Consider the following 24685-nt stretch of genomic DNA (forward strand, 5'->3'; position numbering starts at 1 on the left):
GAACTTCAAAGCGGCCATGAAAGTGCACACCATTTGCCAGCCTGCGTGCCTCTCTCCACCTTAGTGCTGCGCGACGTGCCCTACCCCCCTCCCTTATCCCACTTCCTGCTTGTTTCACTTTACTGACTGTCACTTTCTTCCCTTTGTTGGTATTCCTCTCTCTCTTTCCATTTCTGTCTCTCTCCCTGCCTCGTTTTACCCAATATCTGTTTCTCTCTTGTTAGCTCTACCACTTAAACCATGTCCCTTGAGTGGGCAAATCCTACTCCCTCTGCACCATCTCAATTATATGTGGTCACAGTCCCTCTGAGATTTCACTTTGGTATCGTCTCTACCAGTCCTTAAGCAAGGGATTCCTACCTCGACCTCAGGCATCCTTTACCCGTTCACATCCTCTAAATACTTTGTGGCAGCCTCTTGCACAAAGATAAAGCCTGGTACTGTCACACTCTGTGATCACTTTCGTGGCCGCTTTGATGTTCTCAGTGAGCCGCGCGGCCACTGAGAACATCAAAGCGGCCACGAAAGTGCACACCATTTGCCAGCCTGCGTGCCTCTCTCCGCCTTAGTGCGCGGGACATGCCCTACCCCCCTCCCTTATGCCACTTCCTGCTTGTTTCACTTTACTGACTGTCACTTTCTTCCCTTTGTTGGTATTCCCCTCTCTCTTTCCATTTCTGTCTCTCTCCCTGCCACGTTTTACCCAATATCTGTTTCTCTCTTGTTAGCTCTACCACTTAAACCCTGTCCCTTGTGTGGGCAAATCCTACTCCCTCTGCACCATCTCAATTATATGTGGTCACAGTCCCTCTGAGCTTTCACTTTGATATCGTCTCTACCAGTCCTTAAGCAAGGGATTCCTACCTCGACCTCAGGCATCCTTTACCCGTTCACATCCTCTAAAAACTTGGTGGCAGCCTCTTGGACAAAGATAAAGCCTGGCACTGTCACACTTTGTTGACACACCAGTGATGTCTTTGTGCAAAAGAACCGAGAGGCACAGTGGCCTACTGGGAAATTGGCAAAGGTCTGCCCTAGAGTGTGCCTCAAAATCTGATGTTCCTGGGCACAGTCAGCACTGCCCTACCAACCTTTTAGGCTGTAGCTTGTCAAGGCATCTCCCACTTTCCCTAGAGGCCAGTGCGCCACTTAAGGAGTTTCCAGTCTCTGCTTTTGGAGAGTCAGCGACAGAGAGAAGGGTTGAAACAGGGAGTCTACACACCTTCTCTGCCCAGACCCACTGGGCCCATTACTGCCCTTCTGCCCGCTGTCCCGCCCCTCCTTCTCCCATGCATGGAAAGGCGGTGGGCACATGCATACACATTTCTGATTTGCAACACTTGGGGCTGCGCTTAACATCATTGTTCGGAAGCAACTTGTAACCGGATTGAAAAGAAGACGGGCGAGTGAGAAGCAGAAAGCGAGCAATGTTCTGGCCGTAAGTTGCGTGGGCTTGCGGAGATCCAAATGGCGCTGCGATTACAAAGCAGTTCTGTTGTCTGTCAGTGTTATTCCAATTAGAAAATACTGCATCTCTCCTCAGCGCTCACAGGCTGGCACCCGTTCAGCAGTTACATAATGAGAGCTGGGATTAATGGTGCTGCGTGCACAGTGTGGCGAATGACGCCAGCCCTCCAGCCCAGGTCGGCTGCCCTTAATTCCTCTCTGGTTTTCTTTGCTGTGCCTATGTAACCGTTCTGACCGGGGTGGAGCTCTGTGCAGCAGTTTACTGTAACAAGCATTGGCATAGCCAATAGGTCTCGCCTTTGGGACCTTATAAGTGTTTAGTTATGATGCACAATATCCTTGGTGCAACATCTACTGTTGCATGGCTAAACACTTATAAGGTCCCAAAGGCGAGACCTATTGGCTATGCCAATGCTTGTTTTGTTTTGTTGCGTACTAGGCCCTGTTTCTTAGCAACTGACTCCAGTTGGCATAGGAATAAGTTTTCTTTCAGCATTTATGTTTACGTAGCTCTTGGTTTGGCAATTTATTGTTTCCATTCACCATCCTTTCAGTGGCATAGCACATCGCTAAGCTGGTGAGAGTGTTACTCTTTTTAAGTTCATTTACCCGGACATATTTAAATCCACAGGTAGGAACACGACTTGCGGCTGAATGCCACACGAAGTTCGAGGGTATGTTTCATCACATGGAAATCATGCAGGCTCAGCAGGACACAAATGACATCCCACTCTTGGACTTCCAATCCTGCCTCTCAATGACTACAAAGCCTTGTGTATTAATGCACCACCTTTCAATATTGCACCGTCTCATTCATGGCGTTTTATTTGATTCACTATTTGATTTACAATGCTTTTTGTAAATAAATAATTAGTATTAATCGGGACTGAAACGTGCTTCTTAAATCTATTTTACTACTGGTTTCATTACAAATGAATGCTGTAATTCGTCTCGTACAGCACTTGCTAGTGAAAGATATTTGTATATTTAAGTTATCAGAAATTTAATTCAGATCAGTTACACATTTCTTATTACCTTTTCTTCGTTTATTGCCCTTAGCCAAGATAAACTTCGTATTTAAAAGGTTCAGGGTTTCTTTTTCTTATCACCAATGTGCGAGTTGACAGCCAACAGAAAAGGGTTTCATTTCAAACGGCTCGTGCAAGGCTTGGACCTCTTGAGTTGCACCTAATGGAAGTTTTGATCTCTGTAAAAAGTCCAATGCTCGGAGACAAGCAGTGCCTGGTCTTTTTAGGCCACATGTATCATCTTTATTGACCGTTGTCCTTCCCACCAAAAGCTTTTAGTAATCCGCCTTGAAAGATCTGCAACGAATGGTTGCTTACCACAGCTTGTCGGATTCCTATTAAATTTACACTCCTTTATGTCACTGCACTAGATACAAAACGTTATTGAACGGAGTCAAGTAGCTTTTAGTAAAAGGAGCCATTGCCCTATTAACTTCATAGGAAAGAGGAAAATGGAGGGTTGGTGATCCTCTATTTTTCTTCTAATGTACAAGTAAAAAAGCCAGTTTCTGTTCTGCACCTACGAATGATCTACGGTAGGAAAGCACCGCTCTTTCAGGGTGAAATCGTTACTTGCATTACAGATCTTTTACAAGGATTCCTGTCGTCTGATGAATCTATCTAGGATACCTGTCTGCGTGTACCCATCCACCAAACGTTGTTTTGCTGCGGTTAGACATGTTGCACAGCAAGCTGTAGTTGCACTCCTAAATAAATATTATTTTTTGGCACAAAACAATAGATTTCGTATGAAGCACTCAGTTAACAGGTACATTTAGGGGCAGATTTACAACTTCTGGCGCATCCCTGCAAATCAGCAAAAAACTACCCGTGCGCCGCCATGGATGCACCGCATTTACAATGTGGCGCGCCGAGGCGCACGGATAGGCAGATGCGCGATGTATCTGCCGGTGTAAGGTTAGCGCAATGTGAGAGTCGTGTCGCGGGCGCGACGCAACTCCAGCATTGTTCCAACCTGGCCTATCTCCAACATGCTGCGTCACGCCTTACGCCTGCTTCAAGCAGGTGCAAGGTTTTGACGCAGCGGCGTCGGAAAAGTGACTGAGTGAAATCTTGTAGATTTCACTGCGTCACTTTTCTGAGGCTTTCCTCCGACAGAACGCCCACACAGCAACGGAACGCCCACATGAAACCTGAGGCAGGTTTCATGTGGTGCAGTGCTTTACAACGTGACGCATCTGCCTAGATGCGTCACATTGTAAATAAGTCACAACGTGGCGCATGGTTTATGCCGCCGCTGCGTCACAAAAGTGACGCAACGGCAGCATAAAGGTGTCGCAAGGGGCTTGTAAATCTGCCCCTTAATTCTTTGCGCTTAAGCTTTTCTTCTAATCTTGGGAAAGGTACATTATTTTTTCAAGAAGAGGTGAATTCGCTCTCACTTCTAAGTTTTTTTCAGTCGATAATTGTGCCGCATGTCAAGCCCCATTATCTTACTTACGGATCTCTAGTTCTCAAAAGTATTTCCAGGTACAAGGGATAATGGCAACATGCACATGGCTGCTGCCTCCGTCTCAACGCTCAACAAGCATTTGCAATGCAATAGGTCTCATATTTGCAAGAATTGGAGCTATTGATATTAAAAATGACAATGCCCTTTATTTATGTGTTTTGAAAACCTGCAAGTGGTGGATAAACACGCACTTTGTACTTGTAGTTCTTGCTTACGAGAAGCAAGGCTGGCAGTAAAAGAGGCGCAGTTACTGCCATCCTTGCTTCTCGTAAGCAACGACAACTGCAAAGTGCGTTTTTACACACAACTTGCAGGTTTGCAAAACACATAAATAAAAGACATTGTCATTTACAATGCCAATAGCTCAAACGCTCACAAAAGCGAGACCTATGGCATTGCAAATGCTTGTTTTTTTATGTTTCCGGTTACTTCTTCAACCTGTGTTTTGGCCTTTCTACTGTTGCCCTGTATATGCTTGGATGGGGGGGAAGGGGAAACTTATTTCTTGATAAATGTAATAAAAATGGTTTAAATAAATAAAAAATTCAAAGCTGTATTGCTACCTTATCAGCTAGCGACAAAAGAGTATAACTGGCCAAACAGTGGTCAAGTGTGTCCAGAACACTAGCTAAAGTCCTCACTTTCCCACTAACTTTCATTTATTTCCAATTGCCAAATGTTGTTTTATCATCTTGATTTTGATGCAAGGGAGCCCAAACTGACACATTCAGCTCTTTGCTTTTTTGCTGCTCCTCTCTCTTGATCTTATTCTAGGTAGGTGCAGTGTCCGGGTGGGGCAGACACCAACACCTTTATGAAGATACAAGAAATGTGGCTACTAGTATAATACAGAATTATGCAAATGGTTTGATACAAATATTTGCATATCCCCACTGCTGCCTGTACTTGCTCTCCATTTTCACAACGTATTTACCATCATCACCTGTATTGTCTCTGCTCTCCACAATGCTAGCTTTGACTTCCTGCCCCACCATCATCCTCTAGATTTCTAGCAGTCACCACACACTCTAATTCTTCACCTCAGTCAAAAAAGGGCAAAAGATTGCTATCCACAAGCAGTCTCTTTTAAGTTCAAGACTGCTATACAAAAGTGGTTAGATCCTCAATGACGTCTGCACTAAATGTCCCTCTCTCCCAACTAGCTAATATTAATTGATGTTTAAGAAAAGGTAGCAATCCCATCATTGGGATTAGCCTCCCTTTACCTCTTACCATCCTCAGCATCAGAGGCCCCTCTTGTGTAGCATAGTAAGCCCATTCATTTAACGTTTAGAAGAACTAGGTCATTACTGGCTCTTCAGATTGCTTGTGTCTACTATCTTTTACATTTCTCGGATCCACTTGCCAAACTAATAACTGCTTCCTTTCCTATTTACAGGCAAAAAGCTTCGAATCTTGTGCATGGTCATGATTGCATTCACATTGCACCATGCCTCACAGGCATCCTTTCTCCTCATGTCCACGCTCAGCTCTCTTCCCTATGTTGAGCCTCACTGGTGGCGTCCAATCCTAAGACACCTCAGCTTTTGAACCTGTCTTTCACACACAATACTAAACAGCTTTCAAACAAAGCCGCAGTGATGAATTGCCTTATAAAAAAACTATTTTATTTAGAACAACGGGCACCCAATATTCCACGGATCATGGGCAATACAGACATAGAGAAAAAAAAATCCCCTACGAATCATTTGAACATACTTTGATGCATCAGCAAAGAGCTCCAGTGTATGATGATCTTGATTAAAAACACAACAAGTGGGATCCAAATTTATACATCAACAACATATATTTTTGGGTGTCACCACATCATAAATCTATGATAAAAGTATTTTGACAAAAAGGCAGGTGCTTCCAGTATTCCTAACATAGCAAACCCATTCTGAGTTAAAGTCTCTCAACAAACTGGCTTGGATTCTGCTGTCTAAGAAATCCTACTTAAGAACTAGCTCAGCCCCCCAAAACATGAGTTTTTAGAGCATTTTCAGGCAATAGAAGTAGGCCTGGGAGAAATGGAAATTACGCCAGTCTAATTTCAGTAATTATGCATTACTCTTCTGATGTGAAATGAGAAAAGTTTCACAATTACTCCAGTTTGAGTAATTAAAAGTAATTTCAGGTGAAAATCCTACTGCAGGAGCTCAAGAACAATGAACTAAGAAAGAGCGAGGGGCTGCTGGTTACTGCTGTTTGTGTCGTGTAGCATTTAGTTCTTTTTTCATTAGCACAAAATGTATCCTCTGGCCAATTTTGGATGAGAGGGTGCATTTTGCACTAACAAAATAGTGTTAAATTATGGATTATGCTTCCTATAAATAATAATAATAATAATAATATTACTCTTTATTCGGCATATATATAAAATATGACCATAAAGGATACACATTCATCAGCACAACAATACAGTATATTGATCATCATATAATAAAAAAAGAGGACAGGGCAGTCAGGGCACCGCTTGAACATAAGGAACAATGCTTAAAAACATCTTAAAACATTAAAAACAATAAAAAGGTGCACCACAGAGTATTTCCACTAATGCGCCAGGTACTTAAAGGTCTTCTCCTTTTATGTTCCCCTAGCGTTTCTTAGCTTTAAAGCGGATCTTAAAACATTTGTGACACATGATAATGTAAAAGCATCAGGGGACAATTAAAAAAAAAAGTAAGGCCACCAGGGCCTGCTTAAAATTATGTTTCCTTAAAAGCCCCTTAAGATACACTCTTCTCGGGAAAGAGTAATAAGAACATGAAGGGTATCCTGTGGAGACCTATTGTCACAGCCACAGGGCCCTTTTTTGTTCTGAAGGTGCCGTATATCCCGCCCGTACAGCCAGTAAGTGGTGTAACAAGTAGGGGTGGGAGGAATATGCGTAGTCGCGCTACGCAAAGCTCCGCGAATCGGTTAAAAATCTCCGCGAGCACGCAGAAATTCCGTGAACACACGGAAATGCTTTTTTCATGTTCGTGAAAGCTGTTTGCGTGCTCTAGGGGAAAATGTCACGAACACGCATTTTGAGAACGCGAACAAGCAAAAAATTCTGTGAAGCCAGGAAAGCAGAATTTAGGGCTATTCCGTGTTCTCCAAGGCAACGCGAAATTACCCAAACTCCTCAAATTCCGCGAGCGGAATGGAATTTACTACCCAGGCCTAGTAACAAGTTCAATCTGAACTGTGTGATCCAAAATCTATCATGAGAACTCGCTTTAATAGATAAGTATGGTTCTATGCTTTGTGTTGACGTGACTAAAATATAATTTCTGACTGAGGGCTTTTTCAGTTCATTTTCCTTCCTTTGGGCCCCAATTAATTTAGAAAACTGATCTTTAATAAGAACTTTATCCTGTGGGCTCACCTTATCCCGGCGAGAGAACAACTCTGCCCTGACCAACATAGTAAGGGAATCCTTTACATATTTTAACCACAGGATTTTTAACACATGATCCAAGGAGAGACAGTCTTGAATTACTTTCCTATAAAAACCTGTCTACTCATTGGACCACATGTTCACCCAACACAGGAGAAGTTTCACCACCACCAGGTCAGAAATATACTTAGACCCCAGCTCCTCATGAACAATAAACGAGGTGGTACTTTGGGGGCCTCTCAGCAACCTCCTAAAATACCTGTTTTCTCACTCTGTATTTCACTTGTCCCAGTAAAACCCCACACTTCACTTCCATATAACATTTTGAAACTACAGAATATGTTGTTCAGTTTTAGGTTTATCCCCGGTGACCAATTGTCTAACCTGTGAGCAAAGGATGTAATTGCTCCCGTAGACTTTACCAAACCTAGACACTTACTCTCCACTAGCTGTTTAAAACTCAATTTTTCATTGAACAAGATGCCTAGATATGAGAAGGCCGGTACTTTCCCCAGAGTATGTGTGCCAACTACATAAGAATTCACCTTCTTGCTCTTTTTCTCTAGTTCCATTATGTAGGATTTTTTAAAATTAGGTGTCAAAGCCAAATCATTCATAAATCCCACAAACCAGTCTCATAGGATCTGCAAGGCCTTGGGTGTGCGAGCAAGTAGGACCGCATCGTCCGAGTAAAGTAGAATGGGGACTGGTCTTGAACATACTTTAGGGGAGTCAACTTGTAATGTGGTTAATGCCGAGTCAAGATCGTTAATATATAATGTGAATAAAAAAGGAGCTAAACTACATCCCTGCTTAACCCCGCTTGAACACTTAAAATAATCTGTAGTCTTCCCCTCTTGTGTATTTATTACTGCGGCAGAGGTGTTGGAGTGTGGAGCCATTAGTAAATTAAGTAGGGCAGGTTCCACCCCCAATGGTCCCATGAGCTTCCACAGTTTGGTTCGGTTTACACAGTCAAATGCTGTGGTAAGGTCCATAAAGACAAGATAAAGCCCCCCCGCCTTTGGCTATAGTGTACTTCGCATTATTCAAATAGAGATGTAGACATTGTTGAACCGTGGATTTGCCCATGGGGAACCCATATTGGACATCCGTTATTATTCCATGGGTCTCTGCCCAGTCAGACAACCTATTCAGCACCACTCTACACAAAACCTTCGCTGTTACGTCAATAAGGGATATTGGGCGATAACAGTGTGGACTATTCCTATCCCCTTTCTTGAATATCGGGACAATGGTTGCGTGGACCATGAGGGAGGCATTTTTGTTGCAACTGATGCATTTATTACCCTCACCAGGATCGGTGCTCATACCTCTGGATTGCTACAGAATAGATCAGGTGGAATCCCGTCTGGTCCTAGGGCTTTATTCCGCGTGAAACAATCTATTCCTAATCTCACCTCATCTAGGGTGAAAAAAATAACGCCAGTTCTCTGAGCCTCAATCTGTAACTGTGGATCATCTCCTCTCAAGGGCTGATTATACAGGCCTTCATAATTAGCCGACCATTGCTTAGGTAAGATATTATGGGACAGACATAGATTATTTGAATCTTTAAAACAGGGGCTGTTTATAACCTTCCGAAATGAGGTGGAATCCTTAAGATCAGCGGCCTCTTTTAAATCTTCCCAAGCCTTCAGTTGAAGTTGGTGTTTCGGAGTCCTAACTGCCTGTTTGTACATTTTACGGCAGGTCATGATCAACCCCCCATCTCTGGGTGATTGTTTAAGTGCCATCTTTAAGACTCCAAGGGCCTTTGAGCATTGCCCATCAAACAATCTTGGCAAGTCCCTGAGGCGTGTGGGTGCAGGTGCTTTTAAAAGGCTATCCACTAATTGCGCAATGGCTGAATTAAATCCTGTCCCTGTGTACCTAGATCTAAACAGTTCTGTATATCCTGCAGACCTCTCCTAAAAAGGGATTTCTTAAAAGCAACTGTGTCAACCTGCGCCCATCGCAGCCGTCTTCCTTGATCCGTTACAGAGATCAATCCCCCCGTCAGACTGTGCGAAACCAAATGCTGTTGTGGAGCAACAAGTGACAAAGTTATCAGATTATGGTCACTGAATATACTATGCCTAATATTAAAACTGGTGATGAACCTCCTCACTGTATGAGAGACAAAAATAACATCAATAAATGACGCACCACCTCTATCCCTTATCCGTTGGGGGCACAGATGTATCTGGGTGGCCGACAATCCAATCCATTGTATGGGTCAGCCCAAAGGTATTTAGAAGCTCACTCAATTCCCTTTCTAACTTGGTGTGTTCAATGTGTGGCCCTTTGTTTAGTGTACATGCCTGACAATCACACTCGGTCACCCTTAAGTTAGGACACAGGTGGCAATTAAAATCTCCCACTCCTATTAAGTGTGCATGGGCACGTCCTTCGGATTGTAATTTCCCTAAGCAAGTGCTTAATTCCTCAAAGGGCTTTAATACCTGCAAGTTTGGCTGAGTGTTATAAAAATTAATAAATGCCAAACGGTTGTTCTTGCTAACAAATGTTAGACCCTGTACTACTTCCGACTCCCATGGAATTGATTTCCACCTCCCCTGTATCTTTAAACCTACAAATACGATTAGGCCCCGGCTGGCTCTCCCTACAGTAGACCTTCTTGCTGGACAAAACAAAGTTTTATACCCTTCTAAAAAGAAGGTATTTACTGGCTCTCATGTTTCCTGGATGGCTATTATGTCAAACTTTCTAATATAGTGGAGCCACTGCTCGTCCTGAAACTTATTCGCCAAACCTGCCACGTTCCACAAAATAAGTTTTAAGTCATCTGGATTTCCCCTCACCTGGGGTCCTGAGGCATCGCTATTATCCCCATCTGTGCTGAGGGACCTGCTTTCCCTTAGGCCCCTATATTCATCTTGGGTGTCAGTGGTTCCCCCATCATCAGCCACCTCCCGCCCCCTTTGGTCCTTGGTATGTTTTCTCTGATTACCTTCCAATCTTACCACTCTTGCTCCCTCTGCAAGTCAATCTATGTCATTCAGGTGCCTCAATGGAGCTAAAGCATTTCTTAACTGCAATGGGCCCCTCCTCCAACTCAAACTCACTTCCTAGGTAGCCACACAATGGGAGGATTTGAATTTGGATGGGATCCATAAAAGAAACCCAATGGTACCAGTTTGATCCCAGAGTCTTTTATAAATGATTGTGAAGGTGAAAATAAAATCTTCTGGGCCATTGATGGGTACCTCAGCGGGACGATCACGCAATCCCCTTTAAATATTTTCTTAGCCCTGCCAATCCACGCAACCCTTCTCGCCATCAGGACATGTCTTTGGTCTGAGCTATTAAACCCAAAATGTTTTCCTAACCAGTGGGTAACCTTATTTATCAACTGGAGGGTAGTCTCTTCCTGTGAGCTATCATGCCCTGATAGCCCCACTAATACCACCGTGTACGGGCAACATGCTGGTGGGAGATCTGGGACTCAGAGCCTCTCTCTGTGTGTGGCGTAACTTTCAGGTCTATTTTTTGTTGAGCGGTGTGGTTAGGTACAGCATCCTGCCTGGACTGAACATCCGGGGGCAACACTTTTTCAATGTTCGACAGAGATACCTTAATATCAGTGACCATGTTTGATAGCTCACTTAAGAAATCCTTTAAGAGGCCAGCCACCATTGTCACAATGTTTTCCCTGAGAGACCCCCACAGTTCTTCTACATCCTTGCCCAGTCCCCTGGTGCCCCTAGAGTCTGGGTCTTTGGAATTTTCCTTCTACGGCATGGGCACTATTTTCCTCTGCACCTTACGCTGTCTCTTTGGGGCTGGTGGACCACTCCGATCTGTATGTCGACTAGTGGACAACGCGTCCCTTCTCCATGTGATCTGCCCAGCTGCTTGGTTGTTCAAACTAGTGCTGGGACTCTCATTTAGGTTGAAAATTCCTTCTACTTCCTGCCTCTGTCTCAGAGTAGTTCCTGCTCCATTTCCATCCACCTTTCCAGCTACCAGTGCTAGGTCCCCTTCTATTGTCAGTGCTGATGTTGCAGTCCTGCCCAGCGAGAGCCGCCTCTCTTCTTTGTCAATTTCTTTAGTGATTGCTCTGACTGCCTTTATTAGGAAAGAGTCAATAGTGCCCTTGAATGTGTCCAGGGATAAACCCATAGGGGTCCCTTTTCCCCATGACCTGCTTAAAAATGGGCTTACCCAAGCGAACCTCACCCAACAACTGCTGACACAGAACACAAAGCAGTTGCAAAGTCGTGATACCGCTACACAACACTCCCGTGCACAAGCTCAGGCTGCGCCCTATCTGAGCTATACAATAATCGTAACTTATTTTGAGGAAGCATGCAGTCTGCTGATGGATACTTAATTGACCGTTGACAGATGAAAAGGGTATAGTCCGGCCACCTCTGTTTAGTGATGGGCAAGGATGGGCCCGCCCTTGGCCCGGGCTTTTCCCAGGCGCGTCCTGCACGCGTCCTGCACCGTGGGATGTCAGCGGCGCTTTTAGCACGTGAGGCGGCTCCTCCCCCTCCTGGGGGCTTGGTGGTGTGTGGGGAATGGACTCCCCTTGACAGCACGAACATGGGCGTGCAGGCAGCAAGGCAATGCAGGGCGTTTTTACAGCATTTTCAGGCAATAGCATAGCCTGGAAGAAATGTTAATTACTCCAACTAATTTCAGTAATTATACATTACTCTTCTGAAGTGAAATTAGGAAAGTTTCACAATTACTCCAGTTTGAGTAATTAAGGGTAATTTGAGGTGAAAAACCTACTGCAGGAGCTCAAGAACAATGAACTAAGAGAGAGCGAGGGGCTGCTGGCTGCTGCTGTTTGTGTCCTGTAGCATTTAGTTCTTTTTTCATTAGCACAAAATGCATTCTCTGGCCCATTTTGGATGTGAGGGTGCATTTTGCACTAAAAAACATAGTGTTAAATTATGGATTATGCTTCCTATACAATTATACATAACTAAGAGTAATTTTGAGGTAATTATGAGTAATCACACTAGAGAGAATAAAACCATTTGTGCCCACCCCTAAATAGAAGCACATATATTCATAGCATGACTTAACATAAATGGTTTGAACTAATATGTCACTTTTACGTACCAGCCAATTTTCCATGTGCTGCTACCCATAACCATGTGCTGTGGAACCATGTGCTGTGGTTGACCTTTGAACCTAAACAAGCAAATATTTTTATTTTACAGGCTATTTGCAGCTCGTTTAACTATCCTGACCAGTATTGCTCAGATGTGAAACAAAGCAACATTCCAGTAAGAAGGAAGCCAGGCTCGGACCCTACTAACGCACACCTGCCATCAAGGAAAGACGTAGAAAACACACTGAAATGGACACGTTATGATACACCTCCTTATGATAAAACATCAAACTGCAGCTTCCGAAACATTTTGGAAGGTACATGCTTTCTGGCACATTTATATACCTAATGAGATGCAGTGCACTTTATAACATAATGAGAATGAATCTATGAAAGGCTGAATGTGAAATGGATAATATTTTCTCACAAACATGTATACCTTTGTCTTGCATGTGCTGCCTCTAACTGAATGAATGACTCAGTGACCAAATCAGTATTCCAATAAAGCTGACTGCTCATCTTGCTGCTTTAAGCAGGCAATAACAGTAAATTAGCAAATTACTGTACCCATGGTTCTAAGGCATTCTTGGATCACTGCTAAAAACCGCTTGGATTGTACTGAGAGGATAGTTTACAATCTTTCAACTTGTTTTTCAATAGTTGGGGATCTTTTTTAATTCTACTCAAAATATATCATGATGAGGGTGAGACAGCAAGTAAGCCTCCTAAAATGTTTTGAGAAATGTTGTGGTTTCTGAAAAATGTGTAGGACTGCAGATAGAATAGTAAATAAGCTTTTCGAACACGAACAAAACTGTGGCACTGAGAGTGCATCTAAAGGCAAAACCTCACAGCTGCCCATTGTTCTATCAATAATATCCGATAACTAAAGAGTGATATCAAGACAACTGTACTAGCAGGGCAACCATAAAGCTCGTAATATAAGTAATCCAAGCACAAAAACCACAAAGTTCATAAAATAAGTGATCCAGTGACAGCCCTGGGACCACTAATACTTTTGTTATTACTTTTGCATTCTCCATGATCTCCAAGGCAGGTCAAGGCAGAATAGTCAAAGAGTGATAACATATACCCACTGATACACCAATACAACTTGGTGTATATATATTTAACACTCAGAAACTTTTTTTAAATACTCACATTCATTGGATGATGTAATCAGTGATGTCACTGACCATGTCATGAGCGATGTAATATGTGAGGTCATAAGTAGTGCATTGCGGGGGTGCGAGTAATAGTTATCTTACAGGATACAGCCACATGGAGGCGGTGGTCCCCATAGCTAAGGGGGGGCCACGTGGGGCCGGCATCTTTTTAAATGAAAGCCACGGAGAGCTTGCAGGCTTGAGGCTGTGTGGGGGTCCATGCCACCCCAGCCAAATTTGGTGTAAGTCCATTCACTGGTCCAGGCTGTAGGTGTGGGTAAAGGTTCCTATGGAAATTAACATTACAAACGCAACCCTATGCAGTGACCCAAATTCTCGGTCCCCACTGCACGGATCACCCCCAAACTTTCCATGATAACCAGAACCTACCTTGATACTCAATGTAAAAAAAGCCCTGAGAAGGTGGTGGCCCCCTAGGCCGGGGGGGGGGGGTGTCCTAGAGGCCCCCCGATTTATAAAGAAATAAGCCCAGGGAGGCAGTGGTCGCTGGGGCAACGAGGGAGGGCATACATACCTCCCCATCATTAATATTTGAAGAAGCCCCAGGCGGTGGCGGTCCCTGGAGCATTTTAAGCCCCAGGAGGGGGGCCCATGCACCCACCCTGCTGTTTTGAATAATGCCCCCAGATGTGGCCCACCTGGGGGCCGATAATGAACTAAGCATTTTTTTTACGTTTTGGCGGTCTTCACTGATCCAGCGTGAATCCTGCTGAATTATTATTTTTTTTTAAATGTATTGGCCCTGCGGGGTCCCTGTGGGTCACCCCCAAGAAGGGGTCAATGTGTTTCGACCCTGCCCCCTTTTCTTTTTTTTTTAAATGTTTTTGCTATGACTTGGTTCAACTGAGTCAGAAGATGACAGCCAACACTTCCTGGTTTGAATTATTGGCAGCGAATCAGATCTCAGGAGTGGTCGCGGATCAACCGCGTCACTACTTCTACATCTGGATTTTTTTTTAAATGACTCAGCAACAACTGAATGGATTTACACCATTTAACAAAAAGGTCACTTTCTGCACCAACAGCTATATTTCTGCCAAATTTGGTGTAATTCCGTCTTGCAGTTCATGCTGTAGCCTTGTTTCAATTTATCCATGGAAATAACATGGTGAAAATGCATTGTGGGACCCCCCTTTTTCTCAGACCCTACTTGACGGATCACCCCAAAACTTCCAAGACAGCAGCTGAAGTGTGCGTCAAATAAGTTTTGAAAATTTTGCGAAGATCTGTCAAACGACGCAAAAGTTATTGGCAAAACAAAAAACGTTCTTCCTAAGAAAACCACATCCTAACTATAACTACCTACTGGTAAGTAGATAAGAAAAAGCATTTGTTTACTTGCCTATAACTTTGGCATCATTTGACCAATCTTCATGAAACTTTCCCCAAAAAGGGTCAAAGTAGGTACTGGTTGTCAGGGAAAGTTTTGGGGTGTTCCTTGCTGTGGGGACCAAGAATGTGAGGCGCAAAATAATGTTGCGTTGGTAATGAAAATTCCCATAGGAACCTTTAGCCACACCTACAGCCGGAACCGCTGAACGGACTTACACCAAATTTGGCAGGGAGGTAGATCTCGTTTCAAGGAAGTGCCTTTTGCTTATTTGGTGTAAATCTGTTCAGTAGTTGGTGAGAAATGTAAGTTTTAAATTACAGTGATATCTCTGACCGCGGATATTTCGCAGTGGTTTTGTGATTATTCGAGAATGCATGCGCCAATAGAAATGGTCTGATCGGCTGGACTGAACCTGAACAGAAAGTTGCGGCTGCCATTTTATTGCTCGGGAACGGTTCCCAGGGCTAAACATTTCTGAAAAATCTAACATAAGGGGTCAGAGTACAGGTACTCTGACCTCATGATTGAGGAATGGGGGTGTTAGTGACATTATGTTGCAATTTATATCCCAATAATCAATACTCCCATCATGAAATAGCATATCAGGAGTTATGACAACTTATTGATTAAACCTAAACAAGGCACCAAATTTTTTCAAACAGGTTGCCTATCTATAGTTGGAACTCCAATAATTCCCTAATGCTTAGTAGTTGATGCACATTGACCTCCATGATTTAAGGGTATTGCCAGGACCAAGAACTGGGTGCAACTAGAAAAAAACTAAATAAATACATTGCCATATTGCATTACCTTTTGTGGGCATTTCACATTTGACTTAACCCATTTGAATAATTTTTAATGTTTTTTAGACTTGCAAAGAAACGGTTCAAAGCCGGAGGGTCAAAGGGAACATTTTTTAAGACCACACAGGGTTAGATCCCCAATTAAAGTACCTGAAACAACAAGAACCCTGAGGTCTAAAATCACCAAAGAGGAAAAAGAAGAACGAGAAGGTGATGTATAAATGACAAACAAAAGCCCAATTCACATAGTGAAAGGGCAATCCCTTTTAAGGACGTAATCCCTCACTCACCCTGGGTGACATGCTTCATCATATGGGATTCTCCTCCCAGAGAAAAATCCTAGTTTCTCTGGGGGCTACAACCCCCTCTATGAGAGGGAGGAGCTCAGGGATGTTTTGATTGTGCACTAAAGGATAGACTAAATCCACATATGATGAGCTACGTATGAGTGAGGGGTGCAGTGCTGACAAAATGATTGTGCAGTGAAATGAGTGTGTTAAAACTAGTCACGAGACGGCAAAGGAGATTCTCTTAACACAGCTGTGCCGAAGCTAAATTAAAAACGTGAACACCACTAGTCAAATGTAAACAATGGTGATAAACAACAAAAGAAGGTCGACATGTTTCAGCCAAAATGCCTAAATAGGCTCGGCTTTCATCAGGACCACAAAAGCTACTGCAAAATGAAAAAAACTGTGTGAATACTACACAGAAAAAAGGATACTGTGAACACCCAATGATTGCTTGAAGGGTGTACGTCACCTTGTCATCTCAAACATCACATAAACAAAGAAAACTCGGTGTAAGAACAAGTTGGTTCTCAATGCAAAGTAATTAAAATGCAGGAAATGAAACTTAATACCTAATTGCATTAACCACTCACCCGTTAGCACTGGGTGGGACTCTAACCTCCCCCTGGCAACTTTTTCCTCTTTGGTAATTTTTAATGTTACCTGTACTTTGATGTATTCTTCATTTTGTTTGTCTCTGACAGTTTCATCTGTACAAAATGTACACAGATGAATATATCAAAGTAGAGAACTTTCAAATGAAAACGTGTGGTGCCTTGTTTAGGTTTAATCAATAATTTGTCATAGCCCCTGATGTTCTATTTCATGATAGGAGTATTGATTATTGGGATAGAAATTGTAACTCCTACTTTTGGAAAAGAAGCAGACTGGTACATTTTAAAGTAGATTACAATTGTAAAAACTGATAACATTTTCATATTTTCTTTAGTTGATTTTTAGAAACCAAGAATAAACAGTGGGTCATTGAAGTTCATTTTACATTTACTGATGGTTATGCTATCGAATGTTTATGATTTGCCATGCAAAATTAACAAAAAATGTTTAAATTAATTCTATGCATTGAGATTGTGGTCATGTTCATTAAATTTCTTGGTCATGATGAATTATTATCTATGTAAATAATTTCAGACAAGGTATATGGATGTTTATGAAGTTTTTCAAGTTGTGTAACCTTGCTGAAACAATAGAAGGAACCTCTAGGTTCATACTTTTAGAAAGTTAGTATCTTCTTGTCCTAACAATTTGGTTCCTGCAGCCTGTGTTCTGCATCATTTGACTTTCATTAGAGTGGTAGTTGGCCTTTCTGTATACCTTCCAGGCAGTGAGGCAAAGGGGGACTAGGTATTGACAATATAGGCCATTCTGGCTGTTCCCTGCTCTACTTACATTTCAAAGGGACTTCCTCCAACACACTCATGAAGAACTTTTGCCACCATATACCTCATGAAAGCCTAGGCAGGGGAAGGGGGGGCATTTGTACAACCAGATGTAGAAATGCCTAGATGTTTCTATCACTTATAAGGCTGGTACCATGTATAAATATTTGACCCTCGGACCAACTCTTCAGTTCACTGTTGGATCTGCAGAGGGCACACAGAAGGACTGCCTTCCATTTCAGAAGATGGCCCTGCTGCTTGAAGCCTGCTTTGTACTCCAGAGGAGTGCCTGGCTGTTTGAAGCATGCCTTACATGTTCAAAGGATTCACAGCCTGCCACTTGAACCCGGGAGAACCACAGTGACCCAATGGCCAAGTTGACTGGCTTCATGTTCTGAGCTACAGGGACACAACAATCGCCAAAAACTTCTCACCTACACCTGGACCCTGCCTTAAGTGAGTCCTACCCTCCATGTGGTGCAACACTAGTCCTGGACCATTGGAAGTGGTGCTAAGGGTGCCCAAGCAGCCAAACCTGACACTTGGGACTTCAAAGATTTTCCACCAAAATGTGGCCTGTGAACCGACAGGAGATTGGGACCTACCTGCTCACCGATCCACCCAAGAGGCATTTCTGGGAAGCCTGACTTTGCGGAAGCCCCCATTACATTCTTCTCCACAGCAGCAAATCCTGTTCAGCGGTTCTTCTCAGAAGGGGCATCTTGGTATCTGGCCTTGTGGTGTCCTCCCGAGCTACAGCCTGCGGCAACGTCCCGCTGGAAATTTTGACATGCACCCGCTAATCATTACCTTTTCAGCAACTTTCTATCCTCATTTCTACTAAGTATGAAGGTAAGCACAAATAGGATACAATCCACTCTGTCCAACTTAGCTGAGCCCCATTGTGGTGGGCCTTAACTGTAGAATTTGCCGTGGTCTCACGCCACCAGATACCAGCGGTCCGCACTTTGTTATTTTTGGTGCTATTTTTCACTTGCAACTGTACAAATTTTTAACTCTGTTTCTACTGGTTGGAATTTTGTCATGTTGGTGTCAAATTATTACATTTTACTCCTTATTTCTAAATTGATGTGGGATGTTTGTTATGTTGTGTTTTAAAGTTATTACTGTTTCTGTGTTGCATAAATGATTCACTACTTTTGTGCCAAGCTTCTAAAGGGTTAAGCACAGTTTGATGTAATGTCTTTTGTGGTTCACCTAGACAAGGATTGTGGTTGTAGCTTGAGAAGGATTTTCACCATGTTCAACCAATAACTAAAAGTTCTTACATGGATGTTCTCCCATCAGACTAGAGGATATAACCAAACCCCCCATAGAGTTATCATATATTCTCTATCCAATAGAGCAGGAAAAGGATCATGTTCTGTTATGTAAGGTGTATTTGTATAGTGGATCACTCACCTGGGAGTGTATCCTGGCACTGAAGTAGGAGCTGTAACGGTAGGGCTAAATGAAGAGACAGACCTTCAGTTTCTTTTGGCATTCAAAACCTGACGGGGGCTCTGATGTGCCAGGGCAGGTCATTCCAGGCTTTAGGAGCAAGGTCTGAAGAAGCTGCTAGCATCTCATCTCTCACTATCACCTCTTTTATGTCCAATAGAGACCAGGGCTGGCTTTAGCGTTTGTGGCGTCCAGTGCGACAATCATTTTTGGCACCCTCAATGACCACCTCCTCGGTTTCCCTTACTGCGGAAAAGAGCCAATCATCTCTCCAAAGTCCCTCTCTCACATACATTTCATTTGTTTTAAAGCAGTGATAAAGGCTAGCTTTACTAATAAGAATGTATATCTACCCTAACGAACACTTTTTAGCAACATTGGGAATGGATAATGAAAGACTGGGGAAAAAACATAACGTCCTAAACTATTTTATGCAGTTTGCATGCAGCACTTTGATGACAGATCGTAACAGTCACTGTCCTATAGTACTTATGAACAGTGGTAACAAACGGATCTCTGTGACAAAAGCAGTTATCCACTCAGCTAGCCACATAAAATACCGATCTGTAATCTGCTCAGTGCGCATTCTATGCTGCAGGAATATTACCCCTCTATGCTACTTCATGGCGAGTCAAAACTGCCACTAGACAAAACTCCCATCTCACTCTCTCTAGCAGGTACTTTGATCACAAGAGTTATCGTGACATTTTTATTGCTACCTGAGAGTTGGACACACAAGGAACTCTGCTGCATGTGTTTTTAAATCGTAAGTTATTGCTAAAAACGGTGCACCCATTAGTTCAGCGCCCTCTTCCCCAAGTCAGTGGCAGTTGCGGCTGCACCAGGCGCACTGCCCTAAAGCCGGCCCTGATACAGACAATGGCACAGTGGTAGAGTCCCTTACTCACTTTGCCACTGGATTCAAGCAAGCCTGGCTGAAGACGGCTGAAATGCCAGAAACCGGTCCTAGGAAGCTTGATTCTTGTCCAGGGAAGACATGGCTTGGCAGTTCGGGCTGGACTGTTCCCATGAGGCACAGGGTCAGACTGATTTGCATATGGCCATGTCTGAACTGGGGTGGCAGAGTGGGCTAAAGAACGGTGATGGATTAAACCCAGATCAGTTGACTGGGGGTGAGTGCTTGCAATGTTCAACACTCCGTCCATCATTTCCTTTGGTATTGCTTTGTTCGCCATAAGTTGGCAGGGTATGCTCAGACGTGAGTCCCTTGCTCACTTTGCCACTTGATTCAAGCAAGCCTGGCTGAAGACGGCTGAAATGCCAGAAACCGGTCCTAGGAAGCTTGATTCCTGTCCAGGGAAGACATGGCTTGGCAGTTCGGGCTGGACTGTTCCCATGAGGCACAGGGTCAGACTGATTTGCATATGGCCATGTCTGAACTGGGGTGGCAGAGTGGGCTAAAGAACGGTGATGGATTAAACCCAGATCAGTTGACTGGGGGTGAGTGCTTGCAATGTTCAACACTCCGTCCATCATTTCCTTTGGTATTGCTTTGTTCGCCGTAAGTTGGCAGGGTATGCTCAGACGTGAGTCCCTTGCTCACTTTGCCACTGGATTCAAGCAAGCCTGGCTGAAGACGGCTGAAATGCCAGAAACCGGTCCTAGGAAGCTTGATTCCTGTCCAGGGAAGACATGGCTTGGCAGTTCGGGCTGGACTGTTCCCATGAGGCACAGGGTCAGACTGATTTGCATATGGCCATGTCTGAACTGGGGTGGCAGAGTGGGCTATAGAACGGTGATGGATTAAACCCAGATCAGTTGACTGGGGGTGAGTGCTTGCAATGTTCAACACTCCGTCCATCATTTCCTTTGGTATTGCTTTGTTCGCCATAAGTTGGCAGGGTATGCTCAGACGTGAGTCCCTTGCTCACTTTGCCACTGGATTCAAGCAAGCCTGGCTGAAGACGGCTGAAATGCCAGAAACCGGTCCTAGGAAGCTTGATTCCTGTCCAGGGAAGACATGGCTTGGCAGTTCGGGCTGGACTGTTCCCATGAGGCACAGTGTCAGACTGATTTGCATATGGCCATGTCTGAACTGGGGTGGCAGAGTGGGCTAAAGAACGGTGATGGATTAAACCCAGATCAGTTGACTGGTGGTGAGTGCTTGCAATGTTCAACACTCCGTCCATCATTTCCTTTGGTATTGCTTTGTTCGCCATAAGTTGGCAGGGTATGCTCAGACGTGAGTCCCTTGCTCACTTTGCCACTGGATTCAAGCAAGCCTGGCTGAAGACGGCTGACATGCCAGAAACCGGTCCTAGGAAGCTTGATTCCTGTCCAGGGAAGACATGGCTTGGCAGTTCGGGCTGGACTGTTCCCATGAGGCACAGGGTCAGACTGATTTGCATATGGCCATGTCTGAACTGGGGTGGCAGAGTGGGCTAAAGAACGGTGATGGATTAAACCCAGATCAGTTGACTGGGGGTGAGTGCTTGCAATGTTCAACACTCCGTCCATCATTTCCTTTGGTATTGCTTTGTTCGCCATAAGTTGGCAGGGTATGCTCAGACGTGAGTCCCTTGCTCACTTTGCCACTGGATTCAAGCAAGCCTGGCTGAAGACGGCTGAAATGCCAGAAACCGGTCCTAGGAAGCTTGATTCCTGTCCAGGGAAGACATGGCTTGGCAGTTCGGGCTGGACTGTTCCCATGAGGCACAGGGTCAGACTGATTTGCATATGGCCATGTCTGAACTGGGGTGGCAGAGTGGGCTAAAGAACGGTGATGGCTTAAACCCAGATCAGTTGACTGGGGGTGAGTGCTTGCAATGTTCAACACTCTGTCCATCATTTCCTTTGGTAATCCTTATAACCTTCCATGAGTCAATAGATCAAAGGGGCTAATCCTCTCCTCTGGTATTCCTTAATTTAACCACCAGTCTTAAAAAATGTACAGTACTGAACAAAGTAAAAGGGTCAGAGGAGAGTTTTAGAAATAAAAGAGCCACGTTAGCCTGCCTAATTTTAGACCGTCTTAAAATGGTTTTTAAAAATAAGGACCTGGAACGAGCATAAAAAGGGCAAATTAGAACGAAGTGAAGAGTATCTTGCGGAGATCTTAGATCGCAGCCGCAACACCCTTTTATGTTTATGTCCGTTTCAAACCCAGCTGGAACTGGTAAAATATGATGCAGAAGGTTTAACCTAAATCTAGTAATCAAAAATCTGTCCTGTCTGTTATACATGTTAGAAAGATAAAATTCCATACCCGGGCATGATTTTGTTAGCAGGTAGGGTCTTACTGTGATTTTCCGCCCTTCTCTGTCCTCTCTTTCCCTGGCTATGCGCCGCAAGAATTCCGCCTTTATAACACCCATATCTCTGGTGGATATTGTGAGTGGTTTGTTAAAAAAATTAGCATAACCCAAGGCGTCCCTTACATATTTGAGCCAGGGTATTCGGAGACCTTTATCCCCCCTAATGCAATCCTCAAGAATATGTCTACTTAGGCTTGCCTCTGGATTTGTCCACATTTTTATCCAGCAAATAATGGGTTTGAGTCTTGCCCTCTCACTGGAGTACGTAATACCTAGCTCCTCATGAACTATAAAGGAGGGGATACTTTGGGGCACTTGCAAAAGCCTTCTTAGGAACTTGTTTTCCTCCAATTGGATTTTTGATAAATCTGTAAAGCCCCATACCTCACTCCCATACAGGGTCTTGGCACAACATACCGAGCTATATAATTGCACTATTTCGTTAGGTGACCAACGACCAAGTCTAGTGGCATAGTTCATAAGTGAGCCCACCGAACTGGTTTGTTGGCTACATTTGTGCCTAACCAGTGGATTAAAGTTAAGATCCCTATCAAATATAATCCCCAAGTAGTTAAAAACTTTTACTTTATCTAGTTTGTGCCCCAATTGTGAAAGTACATTTCTTAGAAGGCATTTTACCTGCTTCCATGACGTATGACTTGGAGAGGTTGGGGACTAAGTCTAGGTCCGCCATAAAGCTGACAAATCCGCTTATAAGAGCCTGTAGGCCCCTTCCCGTACGCTCCAGGAGGACCGCATCGTCAGCATATAGGAGGACGGGTATACTTCTCCTCCCAATGCGAGGGCAGTCTGCCCCCAGGACTCCGAGCGCCTTGTCTAAACCGTTTATGTAAAGCGTGAATAGAAAAGGCGCCAAGATACATCCTTGCCTCACCCCTCCCCCCCCCCCCCTGCACGGGAAGTCTTCCGAGAGGTCCCCCTCATTGCTAAACCTGACCTGTGCCGTTGTGTTTTGATGAAGCATTCGTAAGACATATATCAGCCCTGGGTCCACGCCCATAAGTCCTAAAATTTCCCACAGCTTCCTTCTATTAACACAGTCAAATGCTGCTGAGAGATCCATAAATGCCAGGTACACAGTGCCCTCCCTAGCCTGAGTATACTTGGCCACCAGATGATAAAGATTGAGACACTGGTCTGTCGTTGAACGACCATTGCGGAACCCATACTGTATGTCTGTAATAATATCATTTTCATCTGCCCAGACCATTAGACGGTTTAGGATGACAAGAAATATTGTTTGTGGGGTTGCTTTTGCATTCTTAGCTCAATCATAAAAATTCCCATCTCAGAGGTTTGCTGGCACTTTATAAAGATCAGTCCACTGGTTATCAAATGCACTAAGTTTCACAAGAATAATAAACATACAATTTCGATATCCGTTAAGGTATGTTGCTTTTTATAGGAGTGTTAAACTACTCCTTGCCTTGCTTGCTAATTGACTTTGGATTTCCTATTTTTATGCATGGCCAAGGAGAATAGGCACACATCTAAAAACTATTTTTGACCCTAAATTTATCTTGGTTGCACAAATGACCTGATGTACGAGTTCAATTTCATGTTTGTAATTAAAAAAAAAGTGAATTTATACTCCTAATTCAATATACTAAGCTGAAATATGTTCCTTTTTGTAGAAAAAAAAGAAAGTGGAAATACACTTGGTCTTAGCATTCACATGTGGGCAAATGTATACCATGCACAATTACCTACCCATGTCTTACTGCTTAAACAGGTGAGTACTGGTGGGGAGGCTATGACTGCATTAGGTTTGCAGGAGTTCTTGAGGACTTTTTTGTGAATTCGCCAAAGTGTGTAAATCTGCACCAAACATAGACATAAAATCACAGGCATTGAGTTATAGACTTTTTTTAGTGAATTTGGTCAATTGTAATGTGAGGTCAGAGTTAATCTTTTTATTCTTTTTTTACCACACAAAATACCCCATCAGCATAGTGTCTGAAAAAACTGTCCATGTCATGTTATTGCCTTTTTTGATTCATTTTGGGCATTTATTCTGAGGTGTTATTTCTCTCACCATTGCCAGTTCAGGGTCCGCAATTGTCCATTAATACCACTAGATGGCCCCATATGCCTTCTTCATCCGCGTTGTTTTCTATTCTCTGCAGTCCATTATTGCAAAATCTTAGAAACCTTTCCTGAACCCAATGGGTGCTTTGCTTCAGTGTTGACCAGGGCTCCCCAAAATCGTCGAACATATCTACTCCAGGTTATAATACAGTGCATCTATTCTTTATTATTTCTGGTTTCTAGGGTAGGTGTCTTGACGTAATTGTATGATGGGGATAGTATGGTCTTCAGATATTAGGCATATATTTTATTTGCGGTGAGTGGTTAAACACTCATAGGCATCTTGGCGTTATGACGCTTATCACAAGTTGATCATGCATATCACCCACAACTATTACTTTTAAGATTGTGGGCAAAACCTTCAAAGAGATGTAGCCATGTAGT

At 43.6% G+C, this 24685-nt stretch overlaps 1 protein-coding gene across 1 annotated transcript in view; it reads left to right on the top strand.

The window, feature by feature from the left end:
- LOC146784130 (tyrosinase-like) overlaps window positions 1-24685 on the top strand; it is a 252856-nt gene that overhangs the window by 115397 nt on the left and 112774 nt on the right. The window contains exon 2 of the mRNA XM_085633727.1: window positions 12556-12763. Coding sequence (XP_085489853.1) covers window positions 12556-12763 — 208 coding nt within the window. The remainder of the gene's footprint in view (window positions 1-12555; window positions 12764-24685) is intronic.

The sequence above is a fragment of the Triturus cristatus genome, chromosome 11, assembly GCF_964204655.1.
Source record: "Triturus cristatus chromosome 11, aTriCri1.1, whole genome shotgun sequence".
In the NCBI taxonomy this organism is placed as follows: domain Eukaryota; kingdom Metazoa; phylum Chordata; class Amphibia; order Caudata; family Salamandridae; genus Triturus; species Triturus cristatus.